The sequence below is a fragment of the Quercus lobata genome, unplaced genomic scaffold, assembly GCF_001633185.2.
Source record: "Quercus lobata isolate SW786 unplaced genomic scaffold, ValleyOak3.0 Primary Assembly Scq3eQI_356, whole genome shotgun sequence".
Taxonomy (NCBI): Eukaryota; Viridiplantae; Streptophyta; class Magnoliopsida; order Fagales; family Fagaceae; genus Quercus; species Quercus lobata.
This window is the reverse complement of record NW_022154740.1, coordinates 53931-81914: the sequence shown is the minus strand read 5'-3', so window position 1 is coordinate 81914 and position 27984 is coordinate 53931. Positions and strand designations below refer to the sequence as shown.

Sequence of the window (27984 nt, the reverse complement as noted above, 5' to 3'; positions counted from 1 at the left end):
CATTTCTTCCCACTGTTTCTTCCCGCTCCTCTTGTCAACCTCGTCCCCCACCTTTTCCTTTCTTATCATCTCAATCTTAACTACAGAACAAACATCCTTTTCAACTTTCACCCCTTTTGTCTTCTTCTCCTTACTTCCCTCTTGTTTTTCTGCTTTGTAGTGTCTAAGGTAACCTCTACATTTTGCTGGTCACGTCAGTCATGGTATCGTGGATTCCGAAGCATCTCTCACTTGTGCTTGTTACTCATTAGGCTCTCTTGGGAAGACCGAAGCTTCCTTGAAAAGCTTCTTTGAAAGAAGGAAAATCTAATCAGCTGTGTCTCGTGAGGTCAAGAAATAACACCAAGTCTACCCTATATTGACTGAGTTCTTCTCTTCTACAAACATAATGGAGTTCTTTCTTCATCTCTCTTGACAGATCGATGTTTTACCATCAGTTTCTTTATCCATCTCTTGTACAAATCATTTTCTACCCACAGCAATGTCATCTCATCGGAGGCACTTCGATACAGAGTATTGGGTGCCAGCAAAATTGACCAATAGCCAGTTGGAAACATATTGCAAAATACTAACGGATAAAAGCAATATACTTTGCACACAATCTAAAGATTCTTCTTTTAGAGAAGGTCTACGGAATATTTTGACATCCACACAGAAGGTTGATTTTTGTTTTTTGTTATTAAACTTCTTGCATTAATCACATGGTTGCATTGGATGTCTATATGTTATTCCATTACTTCTCTGCATTCCTACGGTTTTGGTGTTTTTTCACCCCTTTGTACGGTTCCAAGATTATATGACGAACTTGTTGAGTTGTGTTCGTTATTCGCATTTTTAAATCTTAAGTGGAGCTCCTCTATGCTTTTGAATGAAAGAAGGGAGAAAATAGTCTATATTTTTGAACGTTGAGATATGTTATATTTGTTTACAGTCTTTTGAAGAATGGAAGCCCTGAATGAATTTTATTGCTGTTTTCTTGACATTTTCGTAAGTTCTGTTTCCTGCCAGTGCTCTACACATTTGCAAGTCGCGGAACGGAGCCCCGAATTATCCTCAACCGAAGCTAAGCGACAGAATGTTGAAATAGCTGCAAGTGGGAAGCTAAATCTTCTTGGCAGGATGCTTGAGGAGATTAATAAACAATCCTTAAAAGCGCTTATTCTCTACGAGGCGAGTACGCAATATACTGACCAAGTTTTCTTCCTCTTCCTTATTCTTCTCCTTTGCTCTATAAGTAACTCTCATCTTCTTAATTGTAGTTTGTACTATGTTATTGATTCATTCTTGATGACTTCTGTTTATCAACACGCTGTCATTTTGCCTGAAGATGTCGAGTGTTCATTTCATCTGCCAAAATCTGAAATGATCAATTCTTTGCTTGAGGAATCAATTTTCTATTTCAAACAGAATTTTGAGAGTTTGTTACATGTCAAACTAACATTGGTTACATCTAATACGAGTGGGCTCTGATGAATCAGTTTTGGTAATATGATGTAGATATTATGTAGATCTGATGAATCAGTTTTGGTAATATGATTTCAAATATGTGGGCTGGACAATAATTGTTGAATTAGAAATAGGCTTAATAATGAATCCCCTCTAATAATTTTTCATTTTACTGCATTTGACTTGATGATTTTTTCTCTTGCTAGCAAGTATAGTATTTATATCAATATACAATGAAACGGAGGAGAACAATGGAATATACTAGTTATATGCCTAAAACTCTCCAAAGAGATGAAAAATACAAGGAATCTAAAAAATAATGCATTTTGGAAGGTCTACTCCCATCCAAGGATGTCCAACAAGACCCAACAAACTAGGAATATATTCTCTTTTTTCTGTGTTCGGTGTTTGTTGGGGATTTGGTCCTTTTGGACAATGTTCAACATATGTTTCCTACTGTTATCTAAACATCTTTTATTAACAGGAAACTGGTTCCTCTGGAAGTTATATTGGAGGAATTTTGGATGACTTCCTGATTCAAAAATTTGGTTCAGATTCCTATGAACACGTTGGAAGGGACCCTATTCCTGCTAAGAGGGTAGATGCGTTGACTGAGTTCAACGCGAAGCATAAGAAGTTCCTTTTTTTATTAGAAAAACATGCATGTCTTTCAGTCATAAGTTTATCTTCAGTTAATACTGTGTTCATTTTTAATAGCGACTGGACCCCTATGAAAAGTTTAAAAGCTCTGGAAAGGATAAAACTTGAATCACAGCCTGAACAGATAAAAATATTTCGTTTATATTCGCCTTTTACAGTGGAAGAAAATATTTTATTCTTTGCAAAGGGGAAAAAAAAAATTGATAGCTTACAGAAGATGAGCTGGATTACTTGTCATAATTTGCTCATGAGGGGGGCAGATAATTTATTTCTTACTTTGAGGGAGCTCAATTGTGGCAATACTCCAGTCTCCAGTGCAAATACTATGTCAGAAAAATCACTAATGAGAGATATAGAGCAGCTTCTTCTGAATGGTGAAGGCACAGGGACAATTAACTTGTCTGTAATTTTGAAAGTTAAAGTAGAGGGATCTTACTACATGAGTTCCCAAATGCCTATTGAGCTGCTTGAAATTTCACAGGAAGATTATGCAGAACCGAGTAATTATTGGAATAAATTGTTGAAGGGAAAAAATACCCCCAAAGTTGTCTCTGAAAAAGTTATAAAGAAGCGCAAGGTTGATAAAGGTAGTTGTGTGCCATTTGAACAGGTATGGTGTATTCCAGTGTCAATATGTATTATAATCACGTGGCTGATATTATATGGCATTATGTAATTAAAAATAGAGATTTTCCTTGGCCATCCAAGTCTTATTAATTAATTTGTGTGTGTGCAGGTGTTCCAAGATGAATGCACACCAATCTCCATGGCTGCCCCATTGCAAGTTAGTTCAGCTGGTGGCATCGAACATCAACTAAGCTCTGGAGGCCATACATCCAACCAACCTGCTCAGATTCCTACACGCAATGCTATGAGCTCGCATTCAGACCCGTGCAATAGTGAGCTGCAAATAATTCGTAAAAAAATGGAGGAGGAACTAAAAAATCATAAAGAAGCGGTCAGTTTCCAATTCACTGAGTTTCTTGCTTAGTTATAATTAGTTAATAAATTTAATTTCCCTCTTTGTTCCTTGGGGCAGCTATTGTTTGAATTTGAAAAAGCGCAGACCCAATATGTTAACAAAGCTCAGGAGCTGCACTCTGTTTTGGAGCTTAAGCTCAATGAACTGTTTACAAATCCAACGATGGTTTTGAGGAGTACGATGTTGGCCGAGAGGCATGGGCAGGTACCATCAGGAAAGCAGCAGGATCCGTCTCTTTCGAATTGTAAGTGTTCTATTCACATAGATTCATGCTCTGATGTTTAAGGTTTCACTTCATTCACATGGATTGTGTCATGAACTCAAGATGGGTTGACTTCTGGCAATACAAAGCTGATCTCTATTATATATGTGTACAAGTTCTGGCGGAGGTTAATTTTGGACATTTTATTATTTTTGACGTAGATTGTTCTAATAATTAATTATTTGGAAATAATGAAAGACGCTGGAGTGATTTATTAAAGCAAAGAGATATCTATTTTTATAAACTATATCTCATTGAGTTCAAAGCTAGTTAGTCAGTCTTAGAAACCAACCATAACTCATTTTATCCAAAAATATAACAATATTATTTTTTTTTTAAAAATCTTCGTGGCTCATACATCCGGAGCTATTCTATGTTCAAAAATAATGTGTGCGTGCGTGTGTCTACTAATTTAAGCATACTTTCAAAGATGGAAATATTTTAAGTTTGGTTCTATATTAAACTCAAGTTTGATTCATATTTACTCCTCTATCCACCATTCCCAGAGCCAACCTACCCTGCCTCCATTTACCACTGTCCAGTCTCCCCTCTTTCCCTTTCGTCTTCTTTTCACTCTCACATTCTCACTCCCCAGGATTCTCTCTTTCCCCAACGGCCTGCTGATCACGTTGTCCTTCACTTCTCCCCCAAAATCAAAGCCAATCTACTCGCACAGCCCAGCTACACCCTTGATCACTGAGATTTTGATACTAATTGGTTTGCCAGTTTTGGTATTCGCAATTCAAATTTTGAGAACTGAGCCTTCAAGGAAGGAAGATCGGGGGGAGTACAAGGAAGGTGGTTACATTCCTCTCTTCTCTGAGAAATCTCATATTTTCAGCGTTTGCTTACGATCTTCTATTTGAACTCGAGCTTGGAAATTTTTTTTTTTTTTTTTTTATAATTCTTTTGATTTGGTTCTGACTTTCACTTTGGCTGCTGAGAATTTCTCCTTTTCTTTTTTATCTATTGAATTTGTGCTAAGAATTTGAAAAATTAAAGAAATGAAGTTTGGGTCTCAATATCTTGATTTTGTTTAAGAAACTGTTTGCTAAGTAAATCATTTATCCATTGTTAGTCATAGAAATATATATATATATATATATATATTCAGTGAGGCATATTCATATTTTGATTTTGAGCTTCAAAGAGAAAACTTTATAGATTGTTTTTTTTCCACTTGCTGTGAGGCAAATTCTTACTTTAATTGCCCTTCACCCCACGTCTGGCATTACATATGGAGCTCGCTTTGTCCTTCTCAGTCTTTGCACCATCTTCATCATCCTCCTCCAACGACGTTTCTGCACCTAAGGTAAGTGTTTAATGTTTCTGTTAAATTCAAAAATGATATGTTTACCGTTACTGAAATTTGTTCTTGGTTGCTGTTCATTGTTGCTTGTTGCTCTTGATGTTGGACACGTTTTTCCTCCATGCCCTTCTAACTGTTCATATATGTATAACTGCTTTGAGTTAATCTTCACTCTCTATTGCTCTGGATGCATTACTTTCTTTTATACATAACTCTACAACTTGTTTGGTACATAGGGTTAGGGTCAAGTTGAGAAATTATAAAACAAATATTTAGGCCTTAAGTGTGTATGTCCTATTAGATCGCAGAGACATCGAATGCTGCGGATTCGAAGGTATGGCCTGAACCAGTTGAAAAGCAGTTCATTGAAATTTTGTTAGAAGCAGCAGCTAAAGGGAACATTTGTAATGGGATAATGAAGAAAGACCTTGGGCCAGTTGTCACAGAGGAGTTTAACAATCGAACCGGAAAATACTATAGCGTCAATCAAATAAAAGAAAATTTTAAACGGCTTAAAAAGAAATACAGAGCGTTTTCCCAACTAATTGACAGAACCGATATGGAATGGGATTCTGATGCTAACATCGTCAAAGGAAGTGATGCGGCGTGGTTAGATGCAGTGAAGGTGAGTGTTATACGTTTAATCAATTTTCACGCCGTTTATTCTTTAAATTCTTAATGTAAACAATCCTATGTATTCCGGTATCTCTAATCCCATGTATACCACATCTTGTCTGTTTCTAGTCGAACAGTAAGTACAACGACTTTTGCAAAAAGGGGCTGGACCACTATGGGTTGCTAAGACAGCTCCTCCCCACGGTTGCACAATCCTCTGCCCAACATGTCAGTGCAGTTGATGGGGACGAGCAAGGCAGCAACCCAAAAGGGAAGCAGCCAGCTCACACCGACACCTCACGCATGAAGAAGAGGAAAGCTGTGTCCTTTGCCAGAGCCCCTAAAAGTCGAAACACTGTAGAATCTGCACAAGTTCCTGATTTCTCAGTGACAAGGGCCACAAAAATTTTGATCTCTATGTCTAATGATCTTGATGATGAAACCATGTTCAAGGCCACTGAAAAATTAGTAAAGGCTGAATGGAGGGAAGCTTTCGTCAACTTCACTTCGGATGGACGACTGGCCTGGATCAAGTATCTGACTAGGTCATCCTAGGGGAGTTTGTTCAGTTGCTTGTATGGCTTAGTGGGGGCACATTGTATTGTGCTGAGAAACAATTATGTAAATTATATTTGAATATGCATGTTAATGACTGCACTATTTGGTGTTGGGGTTATTTTTGTTTGACTAGAAAGTTTTAGGATTGGTGGTTTACTGTTCCCGGCTATTATAGTGTTCTGGTTTCGAGCATCAAATCAACTTTTAGGGCTTTTGCTTAAAAGAAATAAAAAAAAATTGAAACTTGTTTGGTGCTTGTATTGACTCAGAATGTTATTTTTTGTATCTCATTGAATGTGTAAGTTTTGGATTTGGGGTGGACAACTTAAGTGAATTACTGTTTAAGGTGGAAAAAATGTATTCAAAATTCTGTGTCCTTATTTTTCATTGTCTATGTTTATTAAGTTAGTGAATTTTTTGGAGAAATAGTTGGAAGTTTGAGATTGTTTTGGTTTTTAAAGGAGGTGGAAGTTAAGAAATTTTAATGAAGTGGATTTGATTATAACATGCTTTGTGTTTGTTGTTTAGTGACTTGTCTCGTTTAATATTTTTCCCTCATCAATCGGCAATGTGATGATAGGTAAAGTACTTTGGGCTGCAGAAAGTGCTTTAAATTTTGATCAGGCAAGACTACACAAATTTTGAAAAACTGGAATATATTTTCCTAAATTTTATTTGGGCCTTATATATTAAAAAGGCTAATGTTATTACTTATTACTCACCTAGATACTGTTATTGTAGATTAGAATTCTGATTTTGTGTCTGTTATTTTATTGAAGTCTAAGTTATAGGCTATGTGACTTGTTTCCTTTATATCGGTAGGTGATGTGGTCTTATTTTTTGTTAGGATTTGAGCAGCTATGAAAAGCTTATTAAAAGGTCGATAAATCAAATACGTAGGTCAACGAAAGTTGTCAGGTGAGATAGATTTGATTATTGCTGCATTCTAGCGAAACGTTTTATTATCAATGAATTTTTTTTTGGTTTGTCTTTATTATCTGTATTACTTTATCTAAATTTTTTTATCATGATGAGTATTGTAACGGCATCAATGTTTTCACTTCACCCCAGCAAATTGCAGCATGACACTGCTATGAAGGACCTAGTTTTTGCTTTACTTGATTATAAATTAAAAAAAAGAAAAAAAAAAAAAAGAAAAAAAAAAGGTTTTTGCTTGCCTTTACAGCTGGTCAGACCAGTAAATTAAGTGCCAGCCCTTTTTCCCTGGACTGCCTTAAGGGTTTATTTATTTATTTATTATTATAAATTACTGTATTATTCAAGACTTTGAACTAAAAAAGTGATTGCTACTGATCAAACTGGCTGATTTATGATCTTTCATTCATTTGTGAATGTTGTAGACTTGTAGTTGCTGCTTCAGCCTCTTTAGATAGAGGAAGGTTTTCCCTATTCTTGAGGAGCTGTACACAAGAATCATTCCCTTCTAATGCTAATAAAGCCTCATTGTTAAAGAACTCAAATTCTTGTTTTATTCATGGCATTCGTTTTGGTTATAATTCTTCACCACAAAAGTAACTAATACTTTTGGATCTTGTTTGTATTGATTTACCAATTGCAATGAAAAGGCATGTGAAATTGTTTAGATTTTCCATGATCCTCATTGCCCCCAATCTCTCGGCATGGCAGCATTTGCAAAGAAGGTAAATTCATAAATCTGGCCAAAGGCATGCTCTTGTGTTCTACCTAGATTCAGTTTTTGGTTGGATTGTTCATAGAATGGCAGAAACAGACAGAAAGTTTTGGAATATACATGTTAACAAGCTTAAAGTTGGAAAATGTGGGATTTTATTTGGTATCTGGAAAGTGTTCAAAAGATTTTTTTTTTTTTTTGTTGATAATATGATCTTATGCTTTTGACTTTTGCGGTGTTGAAATGCTTTATTTTTAGCAATGTGCAATTTACAAAACCCCAGCTCTCTTGACATGGTGCTATTGTCACACCTTTCCTTTATCCCTTACTTCATCTCTGAAAGCAAAAGAAGCTTACCAAGAATGATTGTTTTGGCAGACAGAAGTACAGGGTTTCCAGAACACACATGGCCTCAATGAAGGTTGGGCATGGATGGCAAGGTTCTTAAATACTATGCCTGTCAATAGAGATACAGCGGTTGCACTGAGTGCCTTCCTGAAAGAAAGTTGATACAGAAACATAATGCCATTTGCAAAACAATATTTGAAAGCCCTTTTAAAGTTATTTTTTTTTAATTAATTAATTATTATTATTTTTTTAAATTATGTTTTTACAGATGGCAGGGTTTGCTCTCTTCAGAAAATATAAAACTCGATTCATCAAAGTACTAAGCTACATCTGGAACAACTTTCTACAAGAATTGAAAGCATGTGAAGATCTAGCTCGTGAAGATCTAAAGTTAAGTGCAACAATCAGGGACATTCAAAACTACATGGAGGATAAGTTGTTCCTTAAGGAGCCAGAGGAAAGGGCCCTGACGGGTGGTGCATTGCTATCATATGCTTTTTCCTGGTATAACTAGATTACCAAGAATTTGTTACTTGCTTTTAGATAAGATAGAATTTCAATATATGACATCTATTTTATGATGATTACTTTTCTCACAGACTAAGACACTCATTGGTTTTTTGCATAAGAAGTGTTTGAATCCCAAAAATCTTATTCGATAAAAAAAGACTTTTACCATTTTAAGAATTTGTTACTTGGTACTTCATCTGTCATATATTTTTTTTGTAGGATTAACCGAGTTTTGAATTATAGAACTTTTTATAAAATGGTAAAGCTATTTGGGATTGATGGATGTTTAAATTTTAAAATAATATGTAAGCAAGAAGTAATGGGTGGAGATCTGGGATGTTCCATATGGCAGCTAACAAATGTCATTGAATTTTAGATAATTCATTCCACGAGCAACGACTATGGATAAATTAGCAGATTGTTCGAAATCTTCCAAATTTCTCTAAGAGTTTGAAATCTTCCAAATTTCTCTCAATTTTCAAAATTATCCTTTCTATCTATGACCAATCCAATAAATTACCAAAGTCAAAAGTTTAAATTCCTTGGCCTATTTTTTGTTATTGCTGTTTTGTTTCTGATGTTGCTGCTAATGCATGGATATTTAATTATATTTTCTTACTGCAGTCGGCATTTGCCTGCAACAAAACAAAGCTTATTAGGCTTCTTTACAAACATGAAAAACCATCTTTTATCTAGGTACCTGAGCCTCATAATTTTCCAAATCTCTTATATTACAATTGAGAAAGTATTATTTTCGTCCCCTGACAAACTCCTATTATGTCCATTTCCTAGAAAGTGAATTAAGATAAGTTGCAGGTTTCTAATCTTTGCACAAAATATGATCTAGCCAGTATCATGATTACTTGATATTCAGTAAAAAAGCAAAATAAAGCAAAATATTGGATACCTTCTTAGATGTGGTCCGATGAATTGCTTCATCAATTAGTTTCCTTCAAATGAAAAAATATACAAATGTTTCAATTGGGTATTTCAGTATTTGTATACACTTATATATGTGCTTCAACAAATAGATTGAACTTTCTGTACATACCTTCCTTTCAGTGCAGAAGCCAAACAATTGGCTTTCTTTCCAGAAAGTCGCACTTTTGAAGCTGTATGTTTCTTCACAGTAGTGGAAACACTTACAGGTGGAAAATTCTTCTTATGTGAAGAAGGCACCATTGGTCTTGTTGAACTTTTGGCTTTCGTTACAAATGAGATCACTAAAAAAAAAATATAGTTAATTAGTCACTATCATTATGGAATAGTAGTCTATAATTTAACGCATTCAAAAAAGTGAAATACATAGAGTTTTCTTAAAGGTATGGTACTTTCAACAAGATTAAGGCCATCAGCACTCTCTCTTCTGCCATCCTCATACCCTAACAAAAGGTAGTAAAGCATCAACCCGGGTTTAAAAATAATAAAAATTATAATTTCAACAAAGTGCTAAATTTGGGATGTCATTAGAAAACCTGCCAAGTCAATGAAATTCATCTTGGCTACAAGTCAAATGTCATCATTTTTACTAGGAGACACAAGATGTATTATTAAACCTCTATGACTCCTGCGAGGAAGTTCACTTGCTATTTTTTCAGTTGATTTACGTGAACCACACATGCTGGCAAGTAGTTTGTGAAATTCTGTAACAAATTTCACGGGAACCTGGAAAAATAAAAAAGAGGCATTGCAAATAGTGTTACATTAAACACATCATTACATTGTCATCTAATTATATTAATAGAAAACAGCTTATGACTTGCCTCAGAAAGTCTTGTATGTTGAATTTTGCCTTTATTTTCCAATATAGAAACTGTGGGCTGTTTTTGATCCTCCCTCAATTTTTTGGTAGATTTTTATTTTTATTTTTCTTGCATCTCTATTTTAGCTTGATAAAGTTTTGTATTCTTTAGAACTCTATTTTGGTTTATAGGATTTAGTTTTGTGTTTTTAGGTTTTTTATTTTTTATTTTTTTATATCTTTGATTGTTAAATATTATCATATTGCATTATAAATAATTAAAAATAGTATATAAGAATGTTCTATTATTATATTACATAGAATTATTTGGATAAGTTAGCGTTTATTGTTATGTATTTTATTTTTATTTTTTTCTCATATCATTTTATTTAACATTTAAATTCAACCACATCCCCCATATATATCATTAAATTATTTATATTTCCACTCCTTTTTTATTTTTAAAAATTTTAAATATAATATTTTGCCTAAATTAAATAAATAAAATTGTCCACATTAAGTGGAGTAATGATTTGGAAACACTCATTCTTACACCCAATGCATCAAAGGAAGAATGAAATACAAAACAAATCAAGTTAGAAACACAAAATTAAAAAAAAAAAAAAAAAAAAAACTAATAATGCATATTTAATGTCATAGAATCATCATCAAATTTTGGAAAACGATAGGTTGCCAATGGAGAGAGAGAGAGAGAGAGAGAGAGAGAGAGAGACCAATACAAAGTAATAAAGAGTAGATAAAAAAAAAAAAAAAAAAAAAAACTAAACGTCAATTAGTAATTGTTGATTGGAAAACAAAGAAGTTGTAAGGAGAAGTAAAAAAATAAAATAGAGATTACCGTGTGGAAAACATTAAAAACTTTATAGTGTAGTAACATAAACCGTTAAATTCGCTTAAAAAATTAAATCAACAATCAACAATTAAATACAATCATAATACTAAATTTAAATTTAAAAATAATCAAATTCTAACTATGGAAACCATATTAATCATAACTAAAAAAGAGATATTCTCTAATAGTAGTAGAAATTACATAAGAAATAAAGTTAGAAAATTTAAAAATCCATTTTTTGACATTTCATTTAACCTTATTTATAATATATATATATATATATATATATAATTTTCATACACTATTACTTTCAAAAATCTAATGAACAATGCTACCTCTCATTTATCGTCTTTGTTATGAAAATTATCAATTAGTAAATATATGATAATGGAAAGAAGCATTACAAATTAGATCACTAAAAAAATATATAGAATTAATTAGCCACTATCATTATGGAATAGTAGTCTATAGAGTTTTCTTAAAAGTATGTGTAAAGATTCATTGTATGTGTGCAATTTTTTTTTTTTTTTTTTTTTTTATATAAAAGTTGTGAAAATGTATTTGAAAATTATTTAATTTCTCTATATCTTTAATTTTTTTAATCATGACTGCTTATTTTATAAATTTGTTCCATTTTTATTTATTAAATTATTAAATTAATTATGACATTATTATAATCTGACTATCGTCATTCCCACTCAAACCATTACAAAGGGTATGCATTTAAGATAACTATCACTGTAATTTTTCATTTCAAGTTTCTGAAAATTATTGTGTTAACTTAATCTTCAGAATGCCTCCAACCAATCCCATTACTGCAAATATAAATTATATACGCACGTGTTCTTTGCAACGGGTTGAGATACAATTTATAGTTGCTGCCTGTAACTTCGGAAAATAAATCTGTTATAATTTGTTGGCCACATATAATAAAAATTCGAACAAATTTTGCATTTATATCTTACAATCAATCATCAGTATTAATGGTCCTCATCCTTTCCATCCTAACATTAAAAACATTTTCTTTCTTTATGTTAGTCTACTTGGTCCAACATGACAAATTTACAGAGCAACTGGTCCTATTGAACAAATTAGAGACTGTCTTCATTCATCAATTGAAATGGATAATCAATTTTTTTGCCACCAAACGAATGCCTGCATTCTGCTGATAGTCATATGGATCTATTGAAAAGAATGCATCCACAAAGGTACCAGGAGTGAACAAGGGATCAAGCTCTGCAGGATCATATTTACTGAACACGAGCTTTTGAATGCTGCCTGAATCTTTTTGATACATCTCTGTTCCGTATGGGTTATCTCCAGATATGGTATTTGGTATGCTGTTGTTACAAAACAATTACGTATCTCATCAGGTGACTTCAATTATGGAGAACTTGATGACATTTACACTAATGCTTAATGCGCTTGCATATTAGACAAATAAGGGAAACAAAAAAATCCAATATTTTATGACTATAATTATATAATTCAAGCAGCAGTTGCAAGTTGAAACTGCTAAATCCCAAAATATCTTCATGCCTCAATTTCAAAGTAACCAATTAAGTAAAACATCCATATAAATGAATATGATTCAAACTCAATGAGGGGTTAAAATATTAATAATGGTTTCACTTTCATCCATGAAAGAGAAATTAAAACAAACTTAACTAAAATCCGATTTATTAACAAGAATGTAGGACCGAGCATGCAAGATTTTTTAGGCTGCGATGTATTAATCAAGAAATATTTTTATGGAGAAAAGCATATCAGGACTCTCCTATTCCTACTATGGTAAAATTCAATGTGCAGGAAAAAGCCAAAAAACATATTTTGGGCTGCAATCTAAACTTTCTTTAATACAGCTTAAATTGAGGCATTTCTTTTTTCCACTAATCACAATAGAGAGAGAGAGAGAGAGAGAGAGAGAGCGAGAGAGAGGGCAAAAAAATAGGAGCAAACTTACTGCAGCCTCACTGTAGGGTAGTTGACAAAGCCATTTTTCCTAATCACAGCAGGCCTCCATTCAGAGTTGCTACCTGAATCCAAGGACAAATTCTGTGCAATACCATCACATGCATCGAGAACCTTACATAAACTCTCTGGGGCATTAGCCACAAAGTTCAACCGAGGCCGACCAGCATGATCAAGAAATTTTGTACTTATTCCAAACCGCACTTTCAAACGACTACAACTAAGCTGCAAAATGAAACCTTCATGCAATAATTGTATTCTTTGACTCCCACGAAAAAATGTAACAAAAGATGATAGAAGAAATATGAACTTCATCAGGCTCTAAAAACCCTGCAGAGTCACTGCTACCATCGGAGACAGCAGCTGCAGAAGACTCTGTGGAAGACATCTCATATGACTCCTCCATTTCATTGCTAAGCTGGCCCATGTCAAAAGGATCCCATTGAGCTGTATTAGGTTCAACCTCCTCTGCTGTGATGCGTGTCAGAAGAGATAAAATTGGATGTTTTTCCTCTGGCTCTTGATTTGTAGGAGATAGCATTGGATCATCATTTAACTTCGAACTTGATGGGGGAGTATTTATTTTTAGACTCACCCCCTCTGGAGTTGATTTTACATTACTACGACTTCTTGTCATAGCATTTGGGGAAACCCAACTGTTTGCAGTGAATATATCTGGAAGGCTTGATTCCTGCATGTTTGCAGATTTTTGTCAATATCAAACCTTATAAAACATGCATTTTTCTACCAGCCCTCTACTCAGCCTGTCAAAGTCACCAGGAAGGACATAATAAAAGTAAATATATCTGGACTGTCTGAGCTAAAAGTAAATGTCTAAAAGAGAAAACCTACTAATTGAAAATTCAAATAAACATATATGCTAAAGAATTAAAGTAAGGTTATCGAAGAGTGCAAGGAACTCCACTAATTCTTCCTAGAGAGGCCTACTCATTTCAGGATTTATGTAGTCAAAATGTGTTCATAAGAGGGGCATGGATGGTTCAGAAGTTTAAAGAGTCAAAAGCAAGCTCGGAGAGAGACAGAGACAGAGAGAGACAGAGAGAGAGAGAGGATATTTTGCAGCAATTTAGAACAAAATGGGAACCGAATTAACTCAACCAACAAATAAAGAATGGTCCGAGTTAACAATTGCAGTAAAGCACTGGCTGAAAACAGAATTAGCCATGAAGTGGAATAAATTAATAATGTACTCCTGCTGGACGTCATGTAGGATTGTTTACTGTCACCAAACTTGAGGAAAGCATGTCTAACTTCTAATGGTGTGCAGTATTCAGATGAATAGTGTTCTCATGGTACAAGCAAATTTCCTAAGACATTTAAAATAGTATGTGTCAAATCTTTATAGACAAACCAAACAAGTACTTTATTTATATAATTCATGAGAGATCTATTAAAAATTAAAATATTGATAGTAGTGGCATATCAGTCATAGATAAGTACATTTTATAGCTTTCAGAATTATAAAATTACCAAGAACAAAACAGTTGCACAATACTTGACAACTTCAAGATTCATCCGAACATCATCCAAGCTCCTGAAGAATACATCACCGAAGAGATTAGCTTTGACGACGAAAAAAATATTACCAGGCTAATATGGAGCAAGTGTCTCCACTTTGGTTTGCACAATTACCTGTGTGTCTGCTGCCCAAGCCCAAAATAAGTTGCAAGAGTGGCCATCTAAAGTGAAAAATATGAGCATATCAATATTTCAAAATTTTCAATCAGTCAAAACCTATAGTACAACAACTACCCTCAAGCTTTCACGTGACTTGAAAATCCATCTGATCGTGTATAAACAACAGTAATAAATGAACTAAGGAAACTCATATTAAGATGTTGATAAAGCTAAGAAAGCTGAGAGAAATGTTGGTATACACCTCCCCAGGTGCACCAACTCCAAAGATATGAAATTGTCATCATATAAAGTCTCTGTCACACAAGAAATTAAATAAGGATAGCCTTAGATGCCTCTAATAATATAGAAATTGACAAGTTTAAAGGCTTTAATCCCAAATTTTTTGGGGTTGGCTTTGAATCCTCAACAACAACAGATTTTAAGGCCAACATGATAAAAAAATAATTACTGGGTCTTAAAACTGCATATTATAAGATGAAAAAGATTGGTGAGAATAATTATTTTCTTTTGAAAATAAAGGTTATTATCCTTAAGCCAATCGACAAGTTGATATCCAAATTTAAGCATCTTCCAAAACAACACAAAACCACAAAGAGGGGATAAATGATCAAATTTGGTGATCACCCCTTTGTGGAAACATCATATAGCTCAAGACTCTATACAGATACATCATAAAGCTGAAAAACACACATCCAAAAATGCTTTCAAATTTTTAATTAAAAGAATTCCTTTTGCCACTAAACAATTTTGTCCTAATTGCTACACCTACTCTGCAGTTCTTTAATTCTTTCGATACTATAATAATTCCAAGAATTAAATCCTTTTTTTTTTTTTTTTTTTTGCTTGTTTCTTGTGCTTAGAAAAATCATTCAAGATTGAGAACTAATGCAAATATTTATAAGATGTTGCTTTTTCACCAATTTCATCAAGAATAGAGAGATTGATACCTTCATGTCACCAGCTCTCCTTCCAAATTTCTGTGTCAACAATTGCAATGAATCGATAGTACCCTTAGGCTCGGGTGTGGGCTTACCAATCTCCGCAAATGCCTCTCTTATCCTTGCACAATCAAACCTTAGTATATTATGACCCGCCCAAATCCGTCCTATTCAAACAAACAAAAAATCATATTTAAAAAAATTAAAATAAAATATGCAACAAACAAAGCAAATTAAGAAGGTTAAAAGCACCATGTTTTTCTTCTTTTTCTAAAAAAGCAAACATATTTCAATCATAAACTAACATTTTCACAATCCACAACCACATTAAAAATTAATTTAAAAAAAGAAAAAGAAAAAATCATCCAAGTAAGCCTAATAAACTTCATGAGCATACTTGAGGCTAGCTTAAAAACAAAACCAAAAACCAAAAAATAAAAACAAAACAAGAGAAATCTTTTCTCCCTCTGTTTGGTTGATGAGAAAATGCAGGAAATGAAAATGATTATATATATACCCAAATTGAACTACTTTGAACTAGTTAAGTCATCGAAAAGACTCAACCCAACAAAAATCCTTCATAAATTTCTACAGTTTCCTCACATTTCTGACCAACCAAACAAAAAGTTAGCTCCACCTCAGTCAATCATATGACATCCAAAAAGTAAAATTAGAATTCAAAATTTTCTGAGCAACCAAACAAAGACTATAAGAGAGAGAGATAGATACCGTGGAGGAGGTCGTAAACGCGATCAGCGATTTGGAGGAAGGTAGGGGCGGAAACGACGGCGTCGGGAGTGATACCATTGCAGCGTACGGACAAGGTGGAGATGAGAGAGTGATCGGCTGGTTTGATCAAGGTGGAGTAGCTCTGGAGCTCGACGAGCTTTTTAGGGCAAACCAGGATGGCTCCGAATTCCAGTAAGGCGAACCGTTGGCCGGGTCGGGTCGGCACCGTGGTTTCCACGTCGAAGAATGCGATTTCCGATCTTTCTTCTCCACTACTCGAACTCATTGCTTTTGTGTTTTTGAATTGTACTGATTTTCACAATTGTACGTGTATGTATGTATGTATGTATAGGATTCGATTTCAAGAAAGAGAGAGAGAAAGAGTATTAAGTGTATTCCAAAATGGTACTTTTAGTGTGCATTTGGCAACCAATTATAAGTTTTACTATTTATTTTTTAAATTATCAAGTGTTTGCGAGTTTCACATTACTTTTAACTTTTTGTTTTATATAATGCAAATAAACTACTGGAAATAAACAATTTTCAAATGAATATCAGTAATTTTTTTTGGGGAGAGAGAGAAAGAAAGAGTCTCAACTTATTTGACTTTTTTTTGTTGTTGTTTATTTTTTTTACTTAAAATTGTTTAAAATTTATTTGTACTTTTAAAAATAAGTAAGGTTTTAAAAAATTATATATTAGTTAAATAAGCTAAAAGTTAAATGAAAAGGCATGTGTGGTGATGATGTTTGTCTACTCGTTTAAAATTATATATACAATTTCATGGTATTTGCATCTTGGAGGTAAAAGAGTGAGATACAATTCCTAATTAAACCATTAGCTCTACTTTGAGAATAATTTAGGATATCCACCCACCATATTTAGAGTCTAAAATATTCGTACACAACTATGCATTATATACATTTTTTTAATACAATTTAAAATGGATAGTTGCCCATCCCATGAGTTTAGGACTCGAACTCACCCCATAAAGGACACCATACGTGCCCATCAACAAAAGGGTCTTTGGTGGTACATTATACAATAAGAAAACATATTGCTATTTAACAAAGGGCAGTTACTAAGAGAAGACAGAGTGAAACAAGAGAGTTGAAATGACACATAATTCATGGTGAAATAAAGAACATAAATACAATATGAGTATATGACATCAATTGTTCTTTACAACCAAAACAAAACATTTGAAAGTAACGCCAAAGCCAACTAAACAACCAAAAAACACCATAAATGTTAAGGTTGGTATCATTCGTTAACATGCTCTAAGTGATACATCCCTAACTAGTGGTTAAGGTTGGTATCTCTCTCTCTCTCTATATATATATATATACACACACACACACACCAAAGCGTTCAATATGCCTTACTTGTAGGGTGCTATCCCTTCCTCAACAATAATTGAGCACTCATGTATATTTTCATTCATAAAACTAATGCCTACTTTCTCAAACACACTAAAGTCCAAACAAGCACAACACCAAGGACCACATCTCAAAAGCTATAGGGCAATGAAGCAGAAGATGATCTACCAACTCCTCACACCTCTTACACATGTAACACCAATCAAGAACAATAATACCCTTTTTGCAAAGGTTATCAGTTGTAAGAATCTTTCTAAAGAAGCTAACCATGAAATGAAAGCCACCCTTGGAGGAACCTTCGATTGCCACACCAACCTCCAAGGGAAAGAGCAAGTAGGAGGGTAAAAAAAAAAAATGATAAAAACCTCTAGCCTCAAAACCTCTACTCCTTGCTAGCTTCCCACAAACCTTATCATCAGGGCCAACCCCCCGCACTTTCGAAAGAGTATACAGTATTCATAATCCACAATAATATTCTTTTATCCACTCTCATTCCAATCATCGTAGAATGACTCACAAATCATCACTTTAGAGTAAATATTTTATGTAGTGCAGGTGGGTGATTCGATGCCAAAAGCATTACAATTTTTACCATTAAATAATCTCTTCATGATGAGGATCAGAATGTCTGAGAATCAACATGTGTCCAGAAATCATTAAAAGTCCAAGCCATTAATCAAAGACTCCTTTGCTTCTACTTTGTGCATTGTGTAATAGAAAATACTAACCCAATCACTAGTATTAAGAGGGAAAAAGAAAAACAACGGAATGAAATGAAGCCAACAAAACAATACATCTATTCTAAGCATAACTAATTGGGTCTAAAAAATATGCAAATCATGCTAAGGAAATATAGCACAATAGTTCCAGAAGAGGAGCATAAATAGGTCAATGTCATTTTCAATTCTTATTTCTTAACCCCCAAATAATCAAGCAATATTGGCTAGTGAGTTGCTTTCTCATCGAACATTTATGGGAATGTTATTTTGGTAGGAAGATAAGCATATAAGGCAATAGAATATTTAAAATGTACAAGAAAAGCCATTTTTGATAATTTAATAATTATAACGGGGGAGGGGATTGAAACTATAAATGTTTCCATTGGAAATATTAAGAAATAACAGTTAAACTATAAGGCTTTTGGCCAAAATCTTCAGCATAAACAGAATAAATTATAGTTGACAAAATGAGAAAATTTTTAAACAAATAATACAATGAGAAACATTTAGTATGTGTGTAAAAACAAGAAGGTAAAAGAGGTCACCATAAAATTGTTAGCAAAGAAACAGTTGAGCACATCTATCCATCTATAAGTGGCAGGAAACATGGACTTGGCCTAATAAATAAGATTGCTGAAAGTTGATAGCCAACACTGACCACTTTTTTAATATCATTATTAAATGACTATATTAAAGAAAATTCGAAATGAAGATAAACAATTTCATGTATACATGCTACGTAGTCCACTATCATCTCAATATAGCCGACAGCAGCGACCACAACCTAGATAAGCTACTTATTCAAGAGATAAAGCCACTTAACTAAAGTAATCAATCAACAATAATAAGAATTTATACAATAGTGCCATACCAAACATTATAGGTTTAGATCTAATGTATGATCAATACCAAGTCTATATAAAGAACAAAATGGGAAAAGAAAAAAGGAAAAAAATCAAAAAGCAGGAAATGATGTCTTTTTCTGACCCAAATACTTACCAAGTCCATCAACTTTTTTCACCTTAAAAAGAGCTAACATAGGGTTTATACCCTGCCCAGGAGTGTTAGGACTGAAAAACACCTCAGATTTGTCAAAATTACAATCTTTCCACAAAGGTCACAATACCACTAACTTTTCAAAACATTATCTTGCATATAATTAGTGCCTCACAAAAACAATGCAATCATCTGCAAACATGAGAAGAGAAATTGGGTCCAGATTTCTTGCAATCCATACTCCTTTAACCATACCTCAAAATTGTCACTCCAATAAGGCCAAAGACAAGGGATAAAGGTGAAAGTGGACCCCTTACCTTAAGCCACATTGAGGGAAAAGAATTTTAACCAGTGAACCATTCAATGGAAGCTGATAAGAAACTGTACAGATGCACTGCTAAATCAAGTTCTTGTGATAATCTTGCAGATCCTTTAACTAAGGCCTTAACAAGAGAAAGGGTCTGGAATACATCGAGGGGGATGGGATTGAAGCCCATCTAATCATGAGCCATGTATAAGGATACCCAACTCAGGGACTAGAGCAACTGAGAACTAGGTTTAATGGGAAAAACGAATCATATGGTGGTCGTAAGAAAATGCATTATTAATTTTGATTTTATTTGAAAGAAAAAAATCCATCCCAATGGCGTAAATGCATTTATCCTATGATGTGTAGGAGGTTGAGTTTTTTAAAACTCTTAATGAGCAATTGGTAGCTCTCATGAGTGGGGTGTCAAAGTTACAAGAGCACGCTAGATAGATTTCACCTATGTGAGTGTAGGAGTGGGGTTGCTACCTATGAGAATTGAGCTTATTCTCAAAGACGCTCAAGAAAACTGGGATCAACACAACATCGTAATGTGCTAGCTAGTGAAGCTCATGTTAACACTTGAATCGTTATGTGTGAGCAGTAATATTTTATTTTCCCTAAGTAGTCATAGTTCAAGTCAGACACCACTATTGAATCTGAAGTAGAGATTGTTGTTTCACTAAATGAAGGTTCAATGTAGAGCACACCTTCATGATGCATAATAATGTTTCACTAAATGAAGGTTCAATGTAGAGCACACCTTCATGATGCATAATAATCCCTCTTTGCCCTGTAATCTCTCATTTTCCTAATTTAATATTAAAACGAGTAGGGGAATGTGCGCATTTTAAATTAAATTTTAAAACTTAAATTAACTGAAAATTAATAAAGAGATGAGTTATAGTGGAATTTGTTAAAAAAAGAGTTAACATGTATGTAAGTTAATTTAAATTAATTAAGAGGAGTCATCTAAACTAATAAATAACATGTAGGTTATGAGAAGGATTAGAAGATTATATATATAGCTACGCTATGGACTATTTTCAGATCAAGAGTGAATTTAATAATACTCCTAAATACTTGAGAGATTTTGGGTCAAAGAAAGGTATTTCCAAGCTTTGCCAAACGCAGAGGTCTTGAATCTCCCTAAAGAAAGCAAGATTTTCGTGTCTCAGTCCGACATTGTTCGTTTATATTTCTATTTGTATTGTAACCAAAATATCATTTCATTGGTAATTTCTCCAACAGAATGTATTTTGTGTTTACTTGGTTTGCTTGAGATGCTCAGAGTGGTCATTCACGAACGGGTCCTGCCTTTGATTCAATCAAGGTTGCTAGGCAGCCTTCATCACTTGAACGAATCTCATGTGTTCGAATTGTAGAACAGCTCGTGCTCTTCTCTCATTGTAGAGAGAAAAAGATCCTAATATCTTGTTGCAATAAATATTCACTGCAACAATGCTTCACAGAAATGGTTTTCAGAAAGTTCAATCTAGGTTCTGATAGTCTCTCGTATGCTTATGTATTTGTGGTTGATAGGGTAGCAGTAGATACCTCTTTGATGGGCAGCACATTCAATTGTCCAGTATGCAATTTATGTTGGCATCTCTGATGAGGTTTTGGAAACAAATGGCAACCAAGTTGTAACCCATGGTTTCTCTATTATGGCCATTTGATACATGTTGTAAAATCTTTGTTATCTGGGTTGCGTATATGGGAGTTAGATTTCTTTAGGCTTAAAGCTTAATGAAGTTTCTTGTATTTCAGTGGCACATGCTGAATGTGCTTCTGATTGTTTTGTATGGTCGGAAGATTTGTGTGCCTATGTAGGTTGTGCTTTTTTATGTATCCAATTAATTTTATGTTAAATAAGTATATATTTCTAATCTTACGTAAAAAAGAAAAAAAAAAACTCTCATGAATATAAATAAAACTTTAAGATAATTTAAATTAACAATTATAATAATGTCTTACAACTATCATTAAATTAATTATCAATATTATACAATTGAAAAATCTATCTTGATGTATTTTTTAAGTTAAATCTGTGTACCGTTTTTGTTTTGTTTTTATTTTTCCATTCGTGAAGAAAAAGTTTTATCTCTATTTCAATCATCTTATGGAAATTTGACAACTCCCACAACAAAATTGTTGTTTGTTTGGGTGGTTTAAAAATGTATATTTTTAACATTTCACATCAACATATTCAGCATATTCCTCTGATAATCGGCCAACAAATCAGGTTGCTGTGTCCTGATAAACCAAGATAGAAACATGTGAAATAGGAATAATAATTTAAAAAGCAACAGCAATGTGGAATGGAAAAGAAATGAACTGTTATCATACAAAATACATTCCCAACTATCTAATCATGCATAATTATTTGTACCTGCCAGTTGCACACTTGATCAACAATATGTGGTAAGCCCATGGCTTCAATATTACTCACCATAACCTCCAAAGGTGTAATACATTTAAGAAGCCCATCACACTTTTCGAAAAATTCTTTGCAATCATGTTTTAACTTCATAAATTTCCCGGGATCAGAGCGGAACACAATCTGAGAACATGAAGAAACTTTTGTCATCAGATAAAAGACAAGAACTGACAAGAAGCATGTCCAGCCTTGCTAAAATAATATTTTCTTTAGAACTTTATTGGATTGGATGTCTGTTTTACGTTGTCATCCTCCATATTCGGTTAGTGATTTGATAAATCTATGTAATCTGCATGATTGAGTGAATGATCTCCCCTTGTATAATCCCTGTATACTTGGGTGATTTGAGTTTTTGATATTAGTAAGACTTTATTACTTATCAAAAAGGTATCATTCATACTCACAATCGCCACAAACATTTGATTTCCTCAAACACTAACAAAGTATAAATATTATCGTATACTATGAATAAGTTTATTTCATCTGCCAATGAAAATAGTAATACAAGAATAGAAGTGAAACTGATTAGACCTTTCTTTGCACCCTTCTAAGCTCCACTTCAAGATGTTCTAAAGCCAGTGTTCTTCTATTATCATCTTCTCTTGTAGAAAAGTGTCCTGCTAAGTAGCCACACTCTTGTCGCACCTACAACAACCCATATATTAAAATCTTTAAATTTATCACATCATTTGGCTTCAAAGAAAAGCTCAACTACAAACTTCTCCCTGCACATGAGCATGCAAATTCATTCACATATATTACAAGTTTTGGGTTTATGATCTTACAAAGAGAAATGAAATTAATTAAAACTAAACATGTCAGATTGACTTCAGAACTTATGCACTCAACTTGTGGTTCAAATTAAGATACTTAATAACAAAAGAACCATGCAAATACGCAGCTAGAAGTAAAAGTTATGAAGAAATAAATTTGAGGAGAGGTGCTTGAAGAGCTTTAGATGTGGACAGCGATTCTATCTTCGACATTGCATTGGAGGTGCATAAATTTCACAATAAAGACCATTACAAGACACTTAGGCTGGTTAAATAATACAAGAAAGATACCTGGATTTCAAGCTTAAGGGATGCTATCTTGTCAGCCAACTGCGAATACTTCCAATAGTGCTTCATGGCTGGATCTAGATCATCAGAGCTAAGCAAGAGATGAAAACGTAATCCCCCAATCCGTAACCATGCACAACCAAGAATATAGTGGAAGTCTAAGAAAGAAAAAAGATTGAAAATTAAATTTTTTAAAAAAAAAATTAAATTTAACAGAAAAACAAATTTTGCTTGGAACCAAAATAAATACAATTAATATTACTAGCACATTATAAATAGGGGTCCGGTTAACAAGTGCCCTTAGGGCATTTGTTAATGAACCATTTTAAAAAAGTTTTGATATCACTTTTATGGGAAATAGAAAAAAACTGTTAAAAAATAAGTTGCTTTTTTTTTAAGTTTCCCATTAAACTTTCCTAAAATAGTTCTCTAACAAATGTCCTTAAGACATCCGTTGACAAAATCCTTTAAATAAAATTGATACCCAAGAAAAATCTTGTAATTCTAAACACAGCACAAAAAGATCAATAGAAATTTAATCACCAATAGATTCACAGTGAAGATAGAGATCTTTTAGCAGTGGTTCAATGTACTTTTGCACCGACTCCTTCAATCTGCCATGGCTTAATGAGAGAACAAGGGAACTCATTTGCTGGAGGTTTTCCTGCTGTCACCAAAGAAAGAGATGGATAAAAGGATGGACATGATGCAGCCATCAAAGATTAGTTTTTTATTACTTCATAAATTTCTATTCGAGTTCTATTCTATGGGACCCAAATGTGAAGTCTAATTGAAACAAAAACTGCGATTTTAAAGTCTAGGTATGAGTTTGTAAGGTTAAGGCTCTGTTAATTTCAGCATAAATTTTTTTTAAGTAGAAACTTTTATTGAAAATGGGAAATTCTTCATATTCACAATGATGAGCACAGAGAGTTAAAACTTAAAATAATTACAAGCACAAAATGTTTTATGTCAAAAATGTTTTCAAAAACATCTTATAGGAAAACTGTTTGTTTTCTGGTATTTGGTTGTGTTCTTATACTTTGGGAAACATTTTCTGGCATTTCAAACGTCTGAAAAATCACAAATTTTCATATATATATATATATATATATATGATAAATGACATAATTTATTGGGGAAAAAAAATATATACAGGACATATACTAGAGACCATCAATCATGGTGGAGTACAATGATCATTAAAATCTAAAAGAGAATAAAAAGGATAAAAACCCAATGAAGAAAGAGAAGTAAGAAAAAACATCTTTAGTTCTGGAAGACTCCTTTCTTTGGTCCTCAAAGCTTCTAGCATTTCATTCATGCCATAGTCCCAAAATTTTGGGGTCGGCTATAGATCCCCAACATATTAGTTAATATGTCTTCTTTGCCTCCATTCTACTCTATCTAAAGTCAAATTCTGAGTTACTCCCCTAATTGACATGTCCTATTTTATTACTTCTACTAATGTGATTTTTGGTCTTCCTCTACATTTTTTATATAGATATGAAATAAAAAGTTTGATACACCACATAAAAGTAATAATACAGAACAACTGAAAAATAACCTAAAGCAAAATAAACCAATTTCTTCCTTTTTAAAAAGTCAATCATTACAATAATATGCACAATCAAAATATGAGTGCAATAGCAATAACTAAGAGGCGTAAAACATTTCTGTTCCAAATACCTGAAAATGAGGAAAACATTTTTTGAAAAATGATTTAAGTTGAAACAAATGGCGCCATTAAATAAATAAATAATAATAATAATAAATTAAAAAAAGAATGCAAACTGAAAATATGGAAAGTAACCACGCGAATGGGAAGACCAGTCTTTTGGAAACACTCATTTTTCAAAAGATTATTAAAGATATAGAAACTTCAGAAAAAGCATACCTTAACTAAGTTCTCCGATAATGCACAAAGATTGGACTTGATTGTTGCAAATTCATTTGAATCAAAAGACTTTTTATGTGCATATATAATCAGGAAGCAGAAGAGTAACATTAAGAATGAATTCCATGAATTCTAGCAGAAATAATAAAAGCATATCCAATTTGCAACATGAGCTACCTGGTGGAAGAGAGAACGAGCCATAGATAAAAGAATATGATGAAATTTTGTCCCAGTCATAGAGCTGTTCCAGAGGTTACAAGAAGCAACTCTAAGCTTCAGACATCGCACATCATATTCACGGATAGCAGATGCACCTTGCCTGCATTAAGCACAAAAGTTTGAAGAGAGAGAAATGAGATATGCAAGTGTGACATCAAAAAGAAGACTTCACCAGCATCATTACATAATAATAAATGGTAAAAAATAACAAATCTTTAAAATAGGGTAATTTAGTAAATGATGAAAAAATGTACAATCCAGACAACAGAATACCAAGTTTCTAATTGTTGTACTTTATTCTTTTCGTTGAATAACGGGCCATATACTAATCAATTGAAATATGATAAAACAGTTTTACAAATTCAAATGGCTATCAAGCAATATATATATCATCTTACAGAATCTGGAAGACTGTTGCTGTATTCACAGGCTGTACAAGCATATCAGGTAGTGGAATATCATAATCACCAATCTTTGAGAAGTTCTGCATGTCAATCAGAAGACCACAAAACCACAAGTCTCCTCAGTCAAAAAATAAAAAACATAAAACACACAGACCCACATGCACACATATAGACACAGAGTCACACTTAAAATGATACCTTGATAAAAAGAGGCTGATGGATCCAAAGAGACTGATGCCACCTAAACCACATTTCAAGAACAAAACTGGCAATTTTCCCATTCACTGCATTAAAAATAAGTACAAAGATAAGCTTATGGATAATGTAACAGGCTTAACCCATAGCGATAATACTGCACTGACCTGCATCCATTGTCCACAAGATCTTTTGATGTGGTAAAAACATTTGGGGAGGTCTTGATGAGAAGGTCAAGGAAAATTTCAAGCCAGATTCCAGCAGGTTGGTTACAGTACCCAAATCCTGTCATTAATGAAAAGCAAGAAAATAACATATTAAATAATATAACGAACACGTGGAACTAATTACTGTAACTAGCGAAAAAATAAATGATGAGCACAGAAATGTATATAAAAAAGTGTTAAATTATCGATTCTCTCAAAAGTTTAAACTATTAGAAAATGATAGATTTATTCATTTAACCACGTAATTATAACATCTCCCCTCACATGTCGGCTCAAACGCCCTTTTATAAGTGAGGCTCAATACATGGGATTTTAAATGGGAGGTAGAGTGGAGGAAACAAAGATCAAACTCAGGACTTCTAGTTCGGATACTAATTTAAATAATCAATTCTTCCAAAAGCTTAAGCCATTGTTATATGGTAAAACTATTTATTCTATAAAGGTTGGTGTTGGAATTGGTTTTAGCATATGCAAACTATTAGCAGTCGTGATCAACTGTAACCATTTCATCTAGGGGTCGTCATTGGATTGGGTTGGGCTGGCCCGACCCATTTTTACTTGGCCCAATGGCACAATGAGCTAGACATAATGGGCTATTAACTAGTTACAGGCTGGGTCGGGCTGGGCTGAAAGAGAAAACCCCAACCCACGACCCTGCCCATGGGCAATGCCTATTTTGTCTTTAACGGGCTAGGCTACCAGGTTGGGCCTAATGGGCTACCAATGGGATTATGTTAGCATATTATTTTATTATTTTTATAAAGAAATAATCAATTTTATAAGGGAATAACCAATCTGTTTTTTTTAAAGGAAAGAATCAAAGAATTTAATACTTAATTACAATTTTTTTTTTTTTTACCGTCAAATCGATTTAATTTTTTGTTTTGTTGATGGAAACTTATTTAATTTTTTTATTAAGGCTTCAAATAGTTTTTTATTTTTATCTTTAATAAAAAAAATCAAATGATTAATTCAAATTTGCTAGACTACTAGAAAAATATATTTTAATAAACTACGTTTAGCATAATTACTTGCCAATACCCTCCTATAAAAATTGTGTGCTCTCGGCATCATTGTTTTTCATTAGCCTTTTATCACGATAATAGCAACTTACCAACCTTCCATTGATGCATTAACCAAATGCATGGACAGTCCATCAACTTAAATCTAGTGCCTTTTAAACCCTGCTTAAAACCTAACAATCATTCCCATTATAAAAAATAAAAAAAATAAAAAAATAAAAACTAACAATCATGTATATCGTTCATCTATTATTATAAAATATATATTAAGGTCGGTATGACGATACATGCCCCAAAGAAAAAAAAATGTGTATAGTAGAATGGCTATAATGCTCTCATATAAACAATGAACACTAAGTCCTTTAGTGCAAAAATTTCAAGAGTTGTGGGCACAGAACAATGTTTGTTTTCAAAGACAATGTTTTCTTTTACACTAGTTTATCTAGTGTGTATTTGGCAAAAATTAAAAAGTCAGCTTATGTTACTATTTAACTTATTTTTACTATTATTCATGGGCCTCGCGGCACTTTTACATATTATTTATAGATTCTACTATACTATTTCAGTTAAGTTTTACCTTTATCTACAGTACTTTCAGCCAAAAGTTTTTAGTTTCAATAAAATAAAATAAGTGAATTCTAAACATCCCTCTATTGTGATTCGAAAATGTTTCTTTGCAAATCAACTACTACTTCTTACTCCATGCTCCTAGGCTATCTACAGCACATTTTAATTGAACGTTATTCTATAATATGTTGGTGCCTTATTGCTTGTTGAAATTTAGCACATTTTTAATCTCACCTTTTAAAAAAAATAGATGATGGAGGGGGTAAGATGAGTCATTCTTGTTTCATATGCATCTAGTTAATTTTTAAATCTCAAATGG

The 27984-nt window shown here is 33.3% G+C and overlaps 2 protein-coding genes and 1 pseudogene across 5 annotated transcripts; 1 reads left to right on the top strand and 2 right to left on the bottom strand.

Annotated features, from left to right (window-relative positions):
- Positions 1–481: 481 nt before the first annotated feature.
- Positions 482–5907, top strand: LOC115973203. The gene is made up of 10 exons (XM_031093449.1): positions 482–658; positions 1009–1170; positions 1931–2082; positions 2164–2243; positions 2367–2716; positions 2843–3064; positions 3146–3332; positions 4613–4662; positions 4961–5284; positions 5404–5907. The coding sequence occupies exons 1-10, from the start codon at positions 482–484 to the stop codon at positions 5827–5829; spliced, it is 2130 nt and encodes a 709-aa protein (XP_030949309.1). The 3' UTR covers positions 5830–5907.
- A 5955-nt stretch (positions 5908–11862) lies between these two features.
- Positions 11863–16726, bottom strand: LOC115973201 (annotated as a pseudogene). Its single transcript, XR_004087644.1, has 6 exons — positions 16233–16726; positions 15513–15670; positions 14560–14606; positions 14398–14461; positions 12899–13597; positions 11863–12275 (listed from the first exon to the last, which is right to left on the bottom strand). The product of XR_004087644.1 is annotated as a protein NEN1-like (transcript).
- Positions 16727–21663: 4937 nt separating this feature from the next.
- On the bottom strand, positions 21664–26114 carry LOC115973204 (midasin-like). 3 transcript variants are annotated; one of them, XM_031093450.1, is made up of 9 exons: positions 26017–26114; positions 25853–25938; positions 25649–25734; positions 25209–25350; positions 25032–25100; positions 23678–23798; positions 23138–23292; positions 22605–22718; positions 21664–22196 (listed from the first exon to the last, which is right to left on the bottom strand). In XM_031093450.1, exons 1-9 carry the CDS (start codon positions 26057–26059, stop codon positions 22002–22004), a joined length of 1011 nt encoding a protein of 336 aa, XP_030949310.1. In that variant the 5' UTR covers positions 26060–26114; the 3' UTR covers positions 21664–22001. The 3 variants fall into 3 exon arrangements, with proteins under 3 accessions (XP_030949310.1, XP_030949311.1, XP_030949312.1); XM_031093451.1 differs by lacking the exon at positions 25032–25100 and having other exon boundaries at positions 23678–23801; XM_031093452.1 differs by lacking the exon at positions 25032–25100.
- Between the last annotated feature and the right edge of the window lie 1870 nt (positions 26115–27984).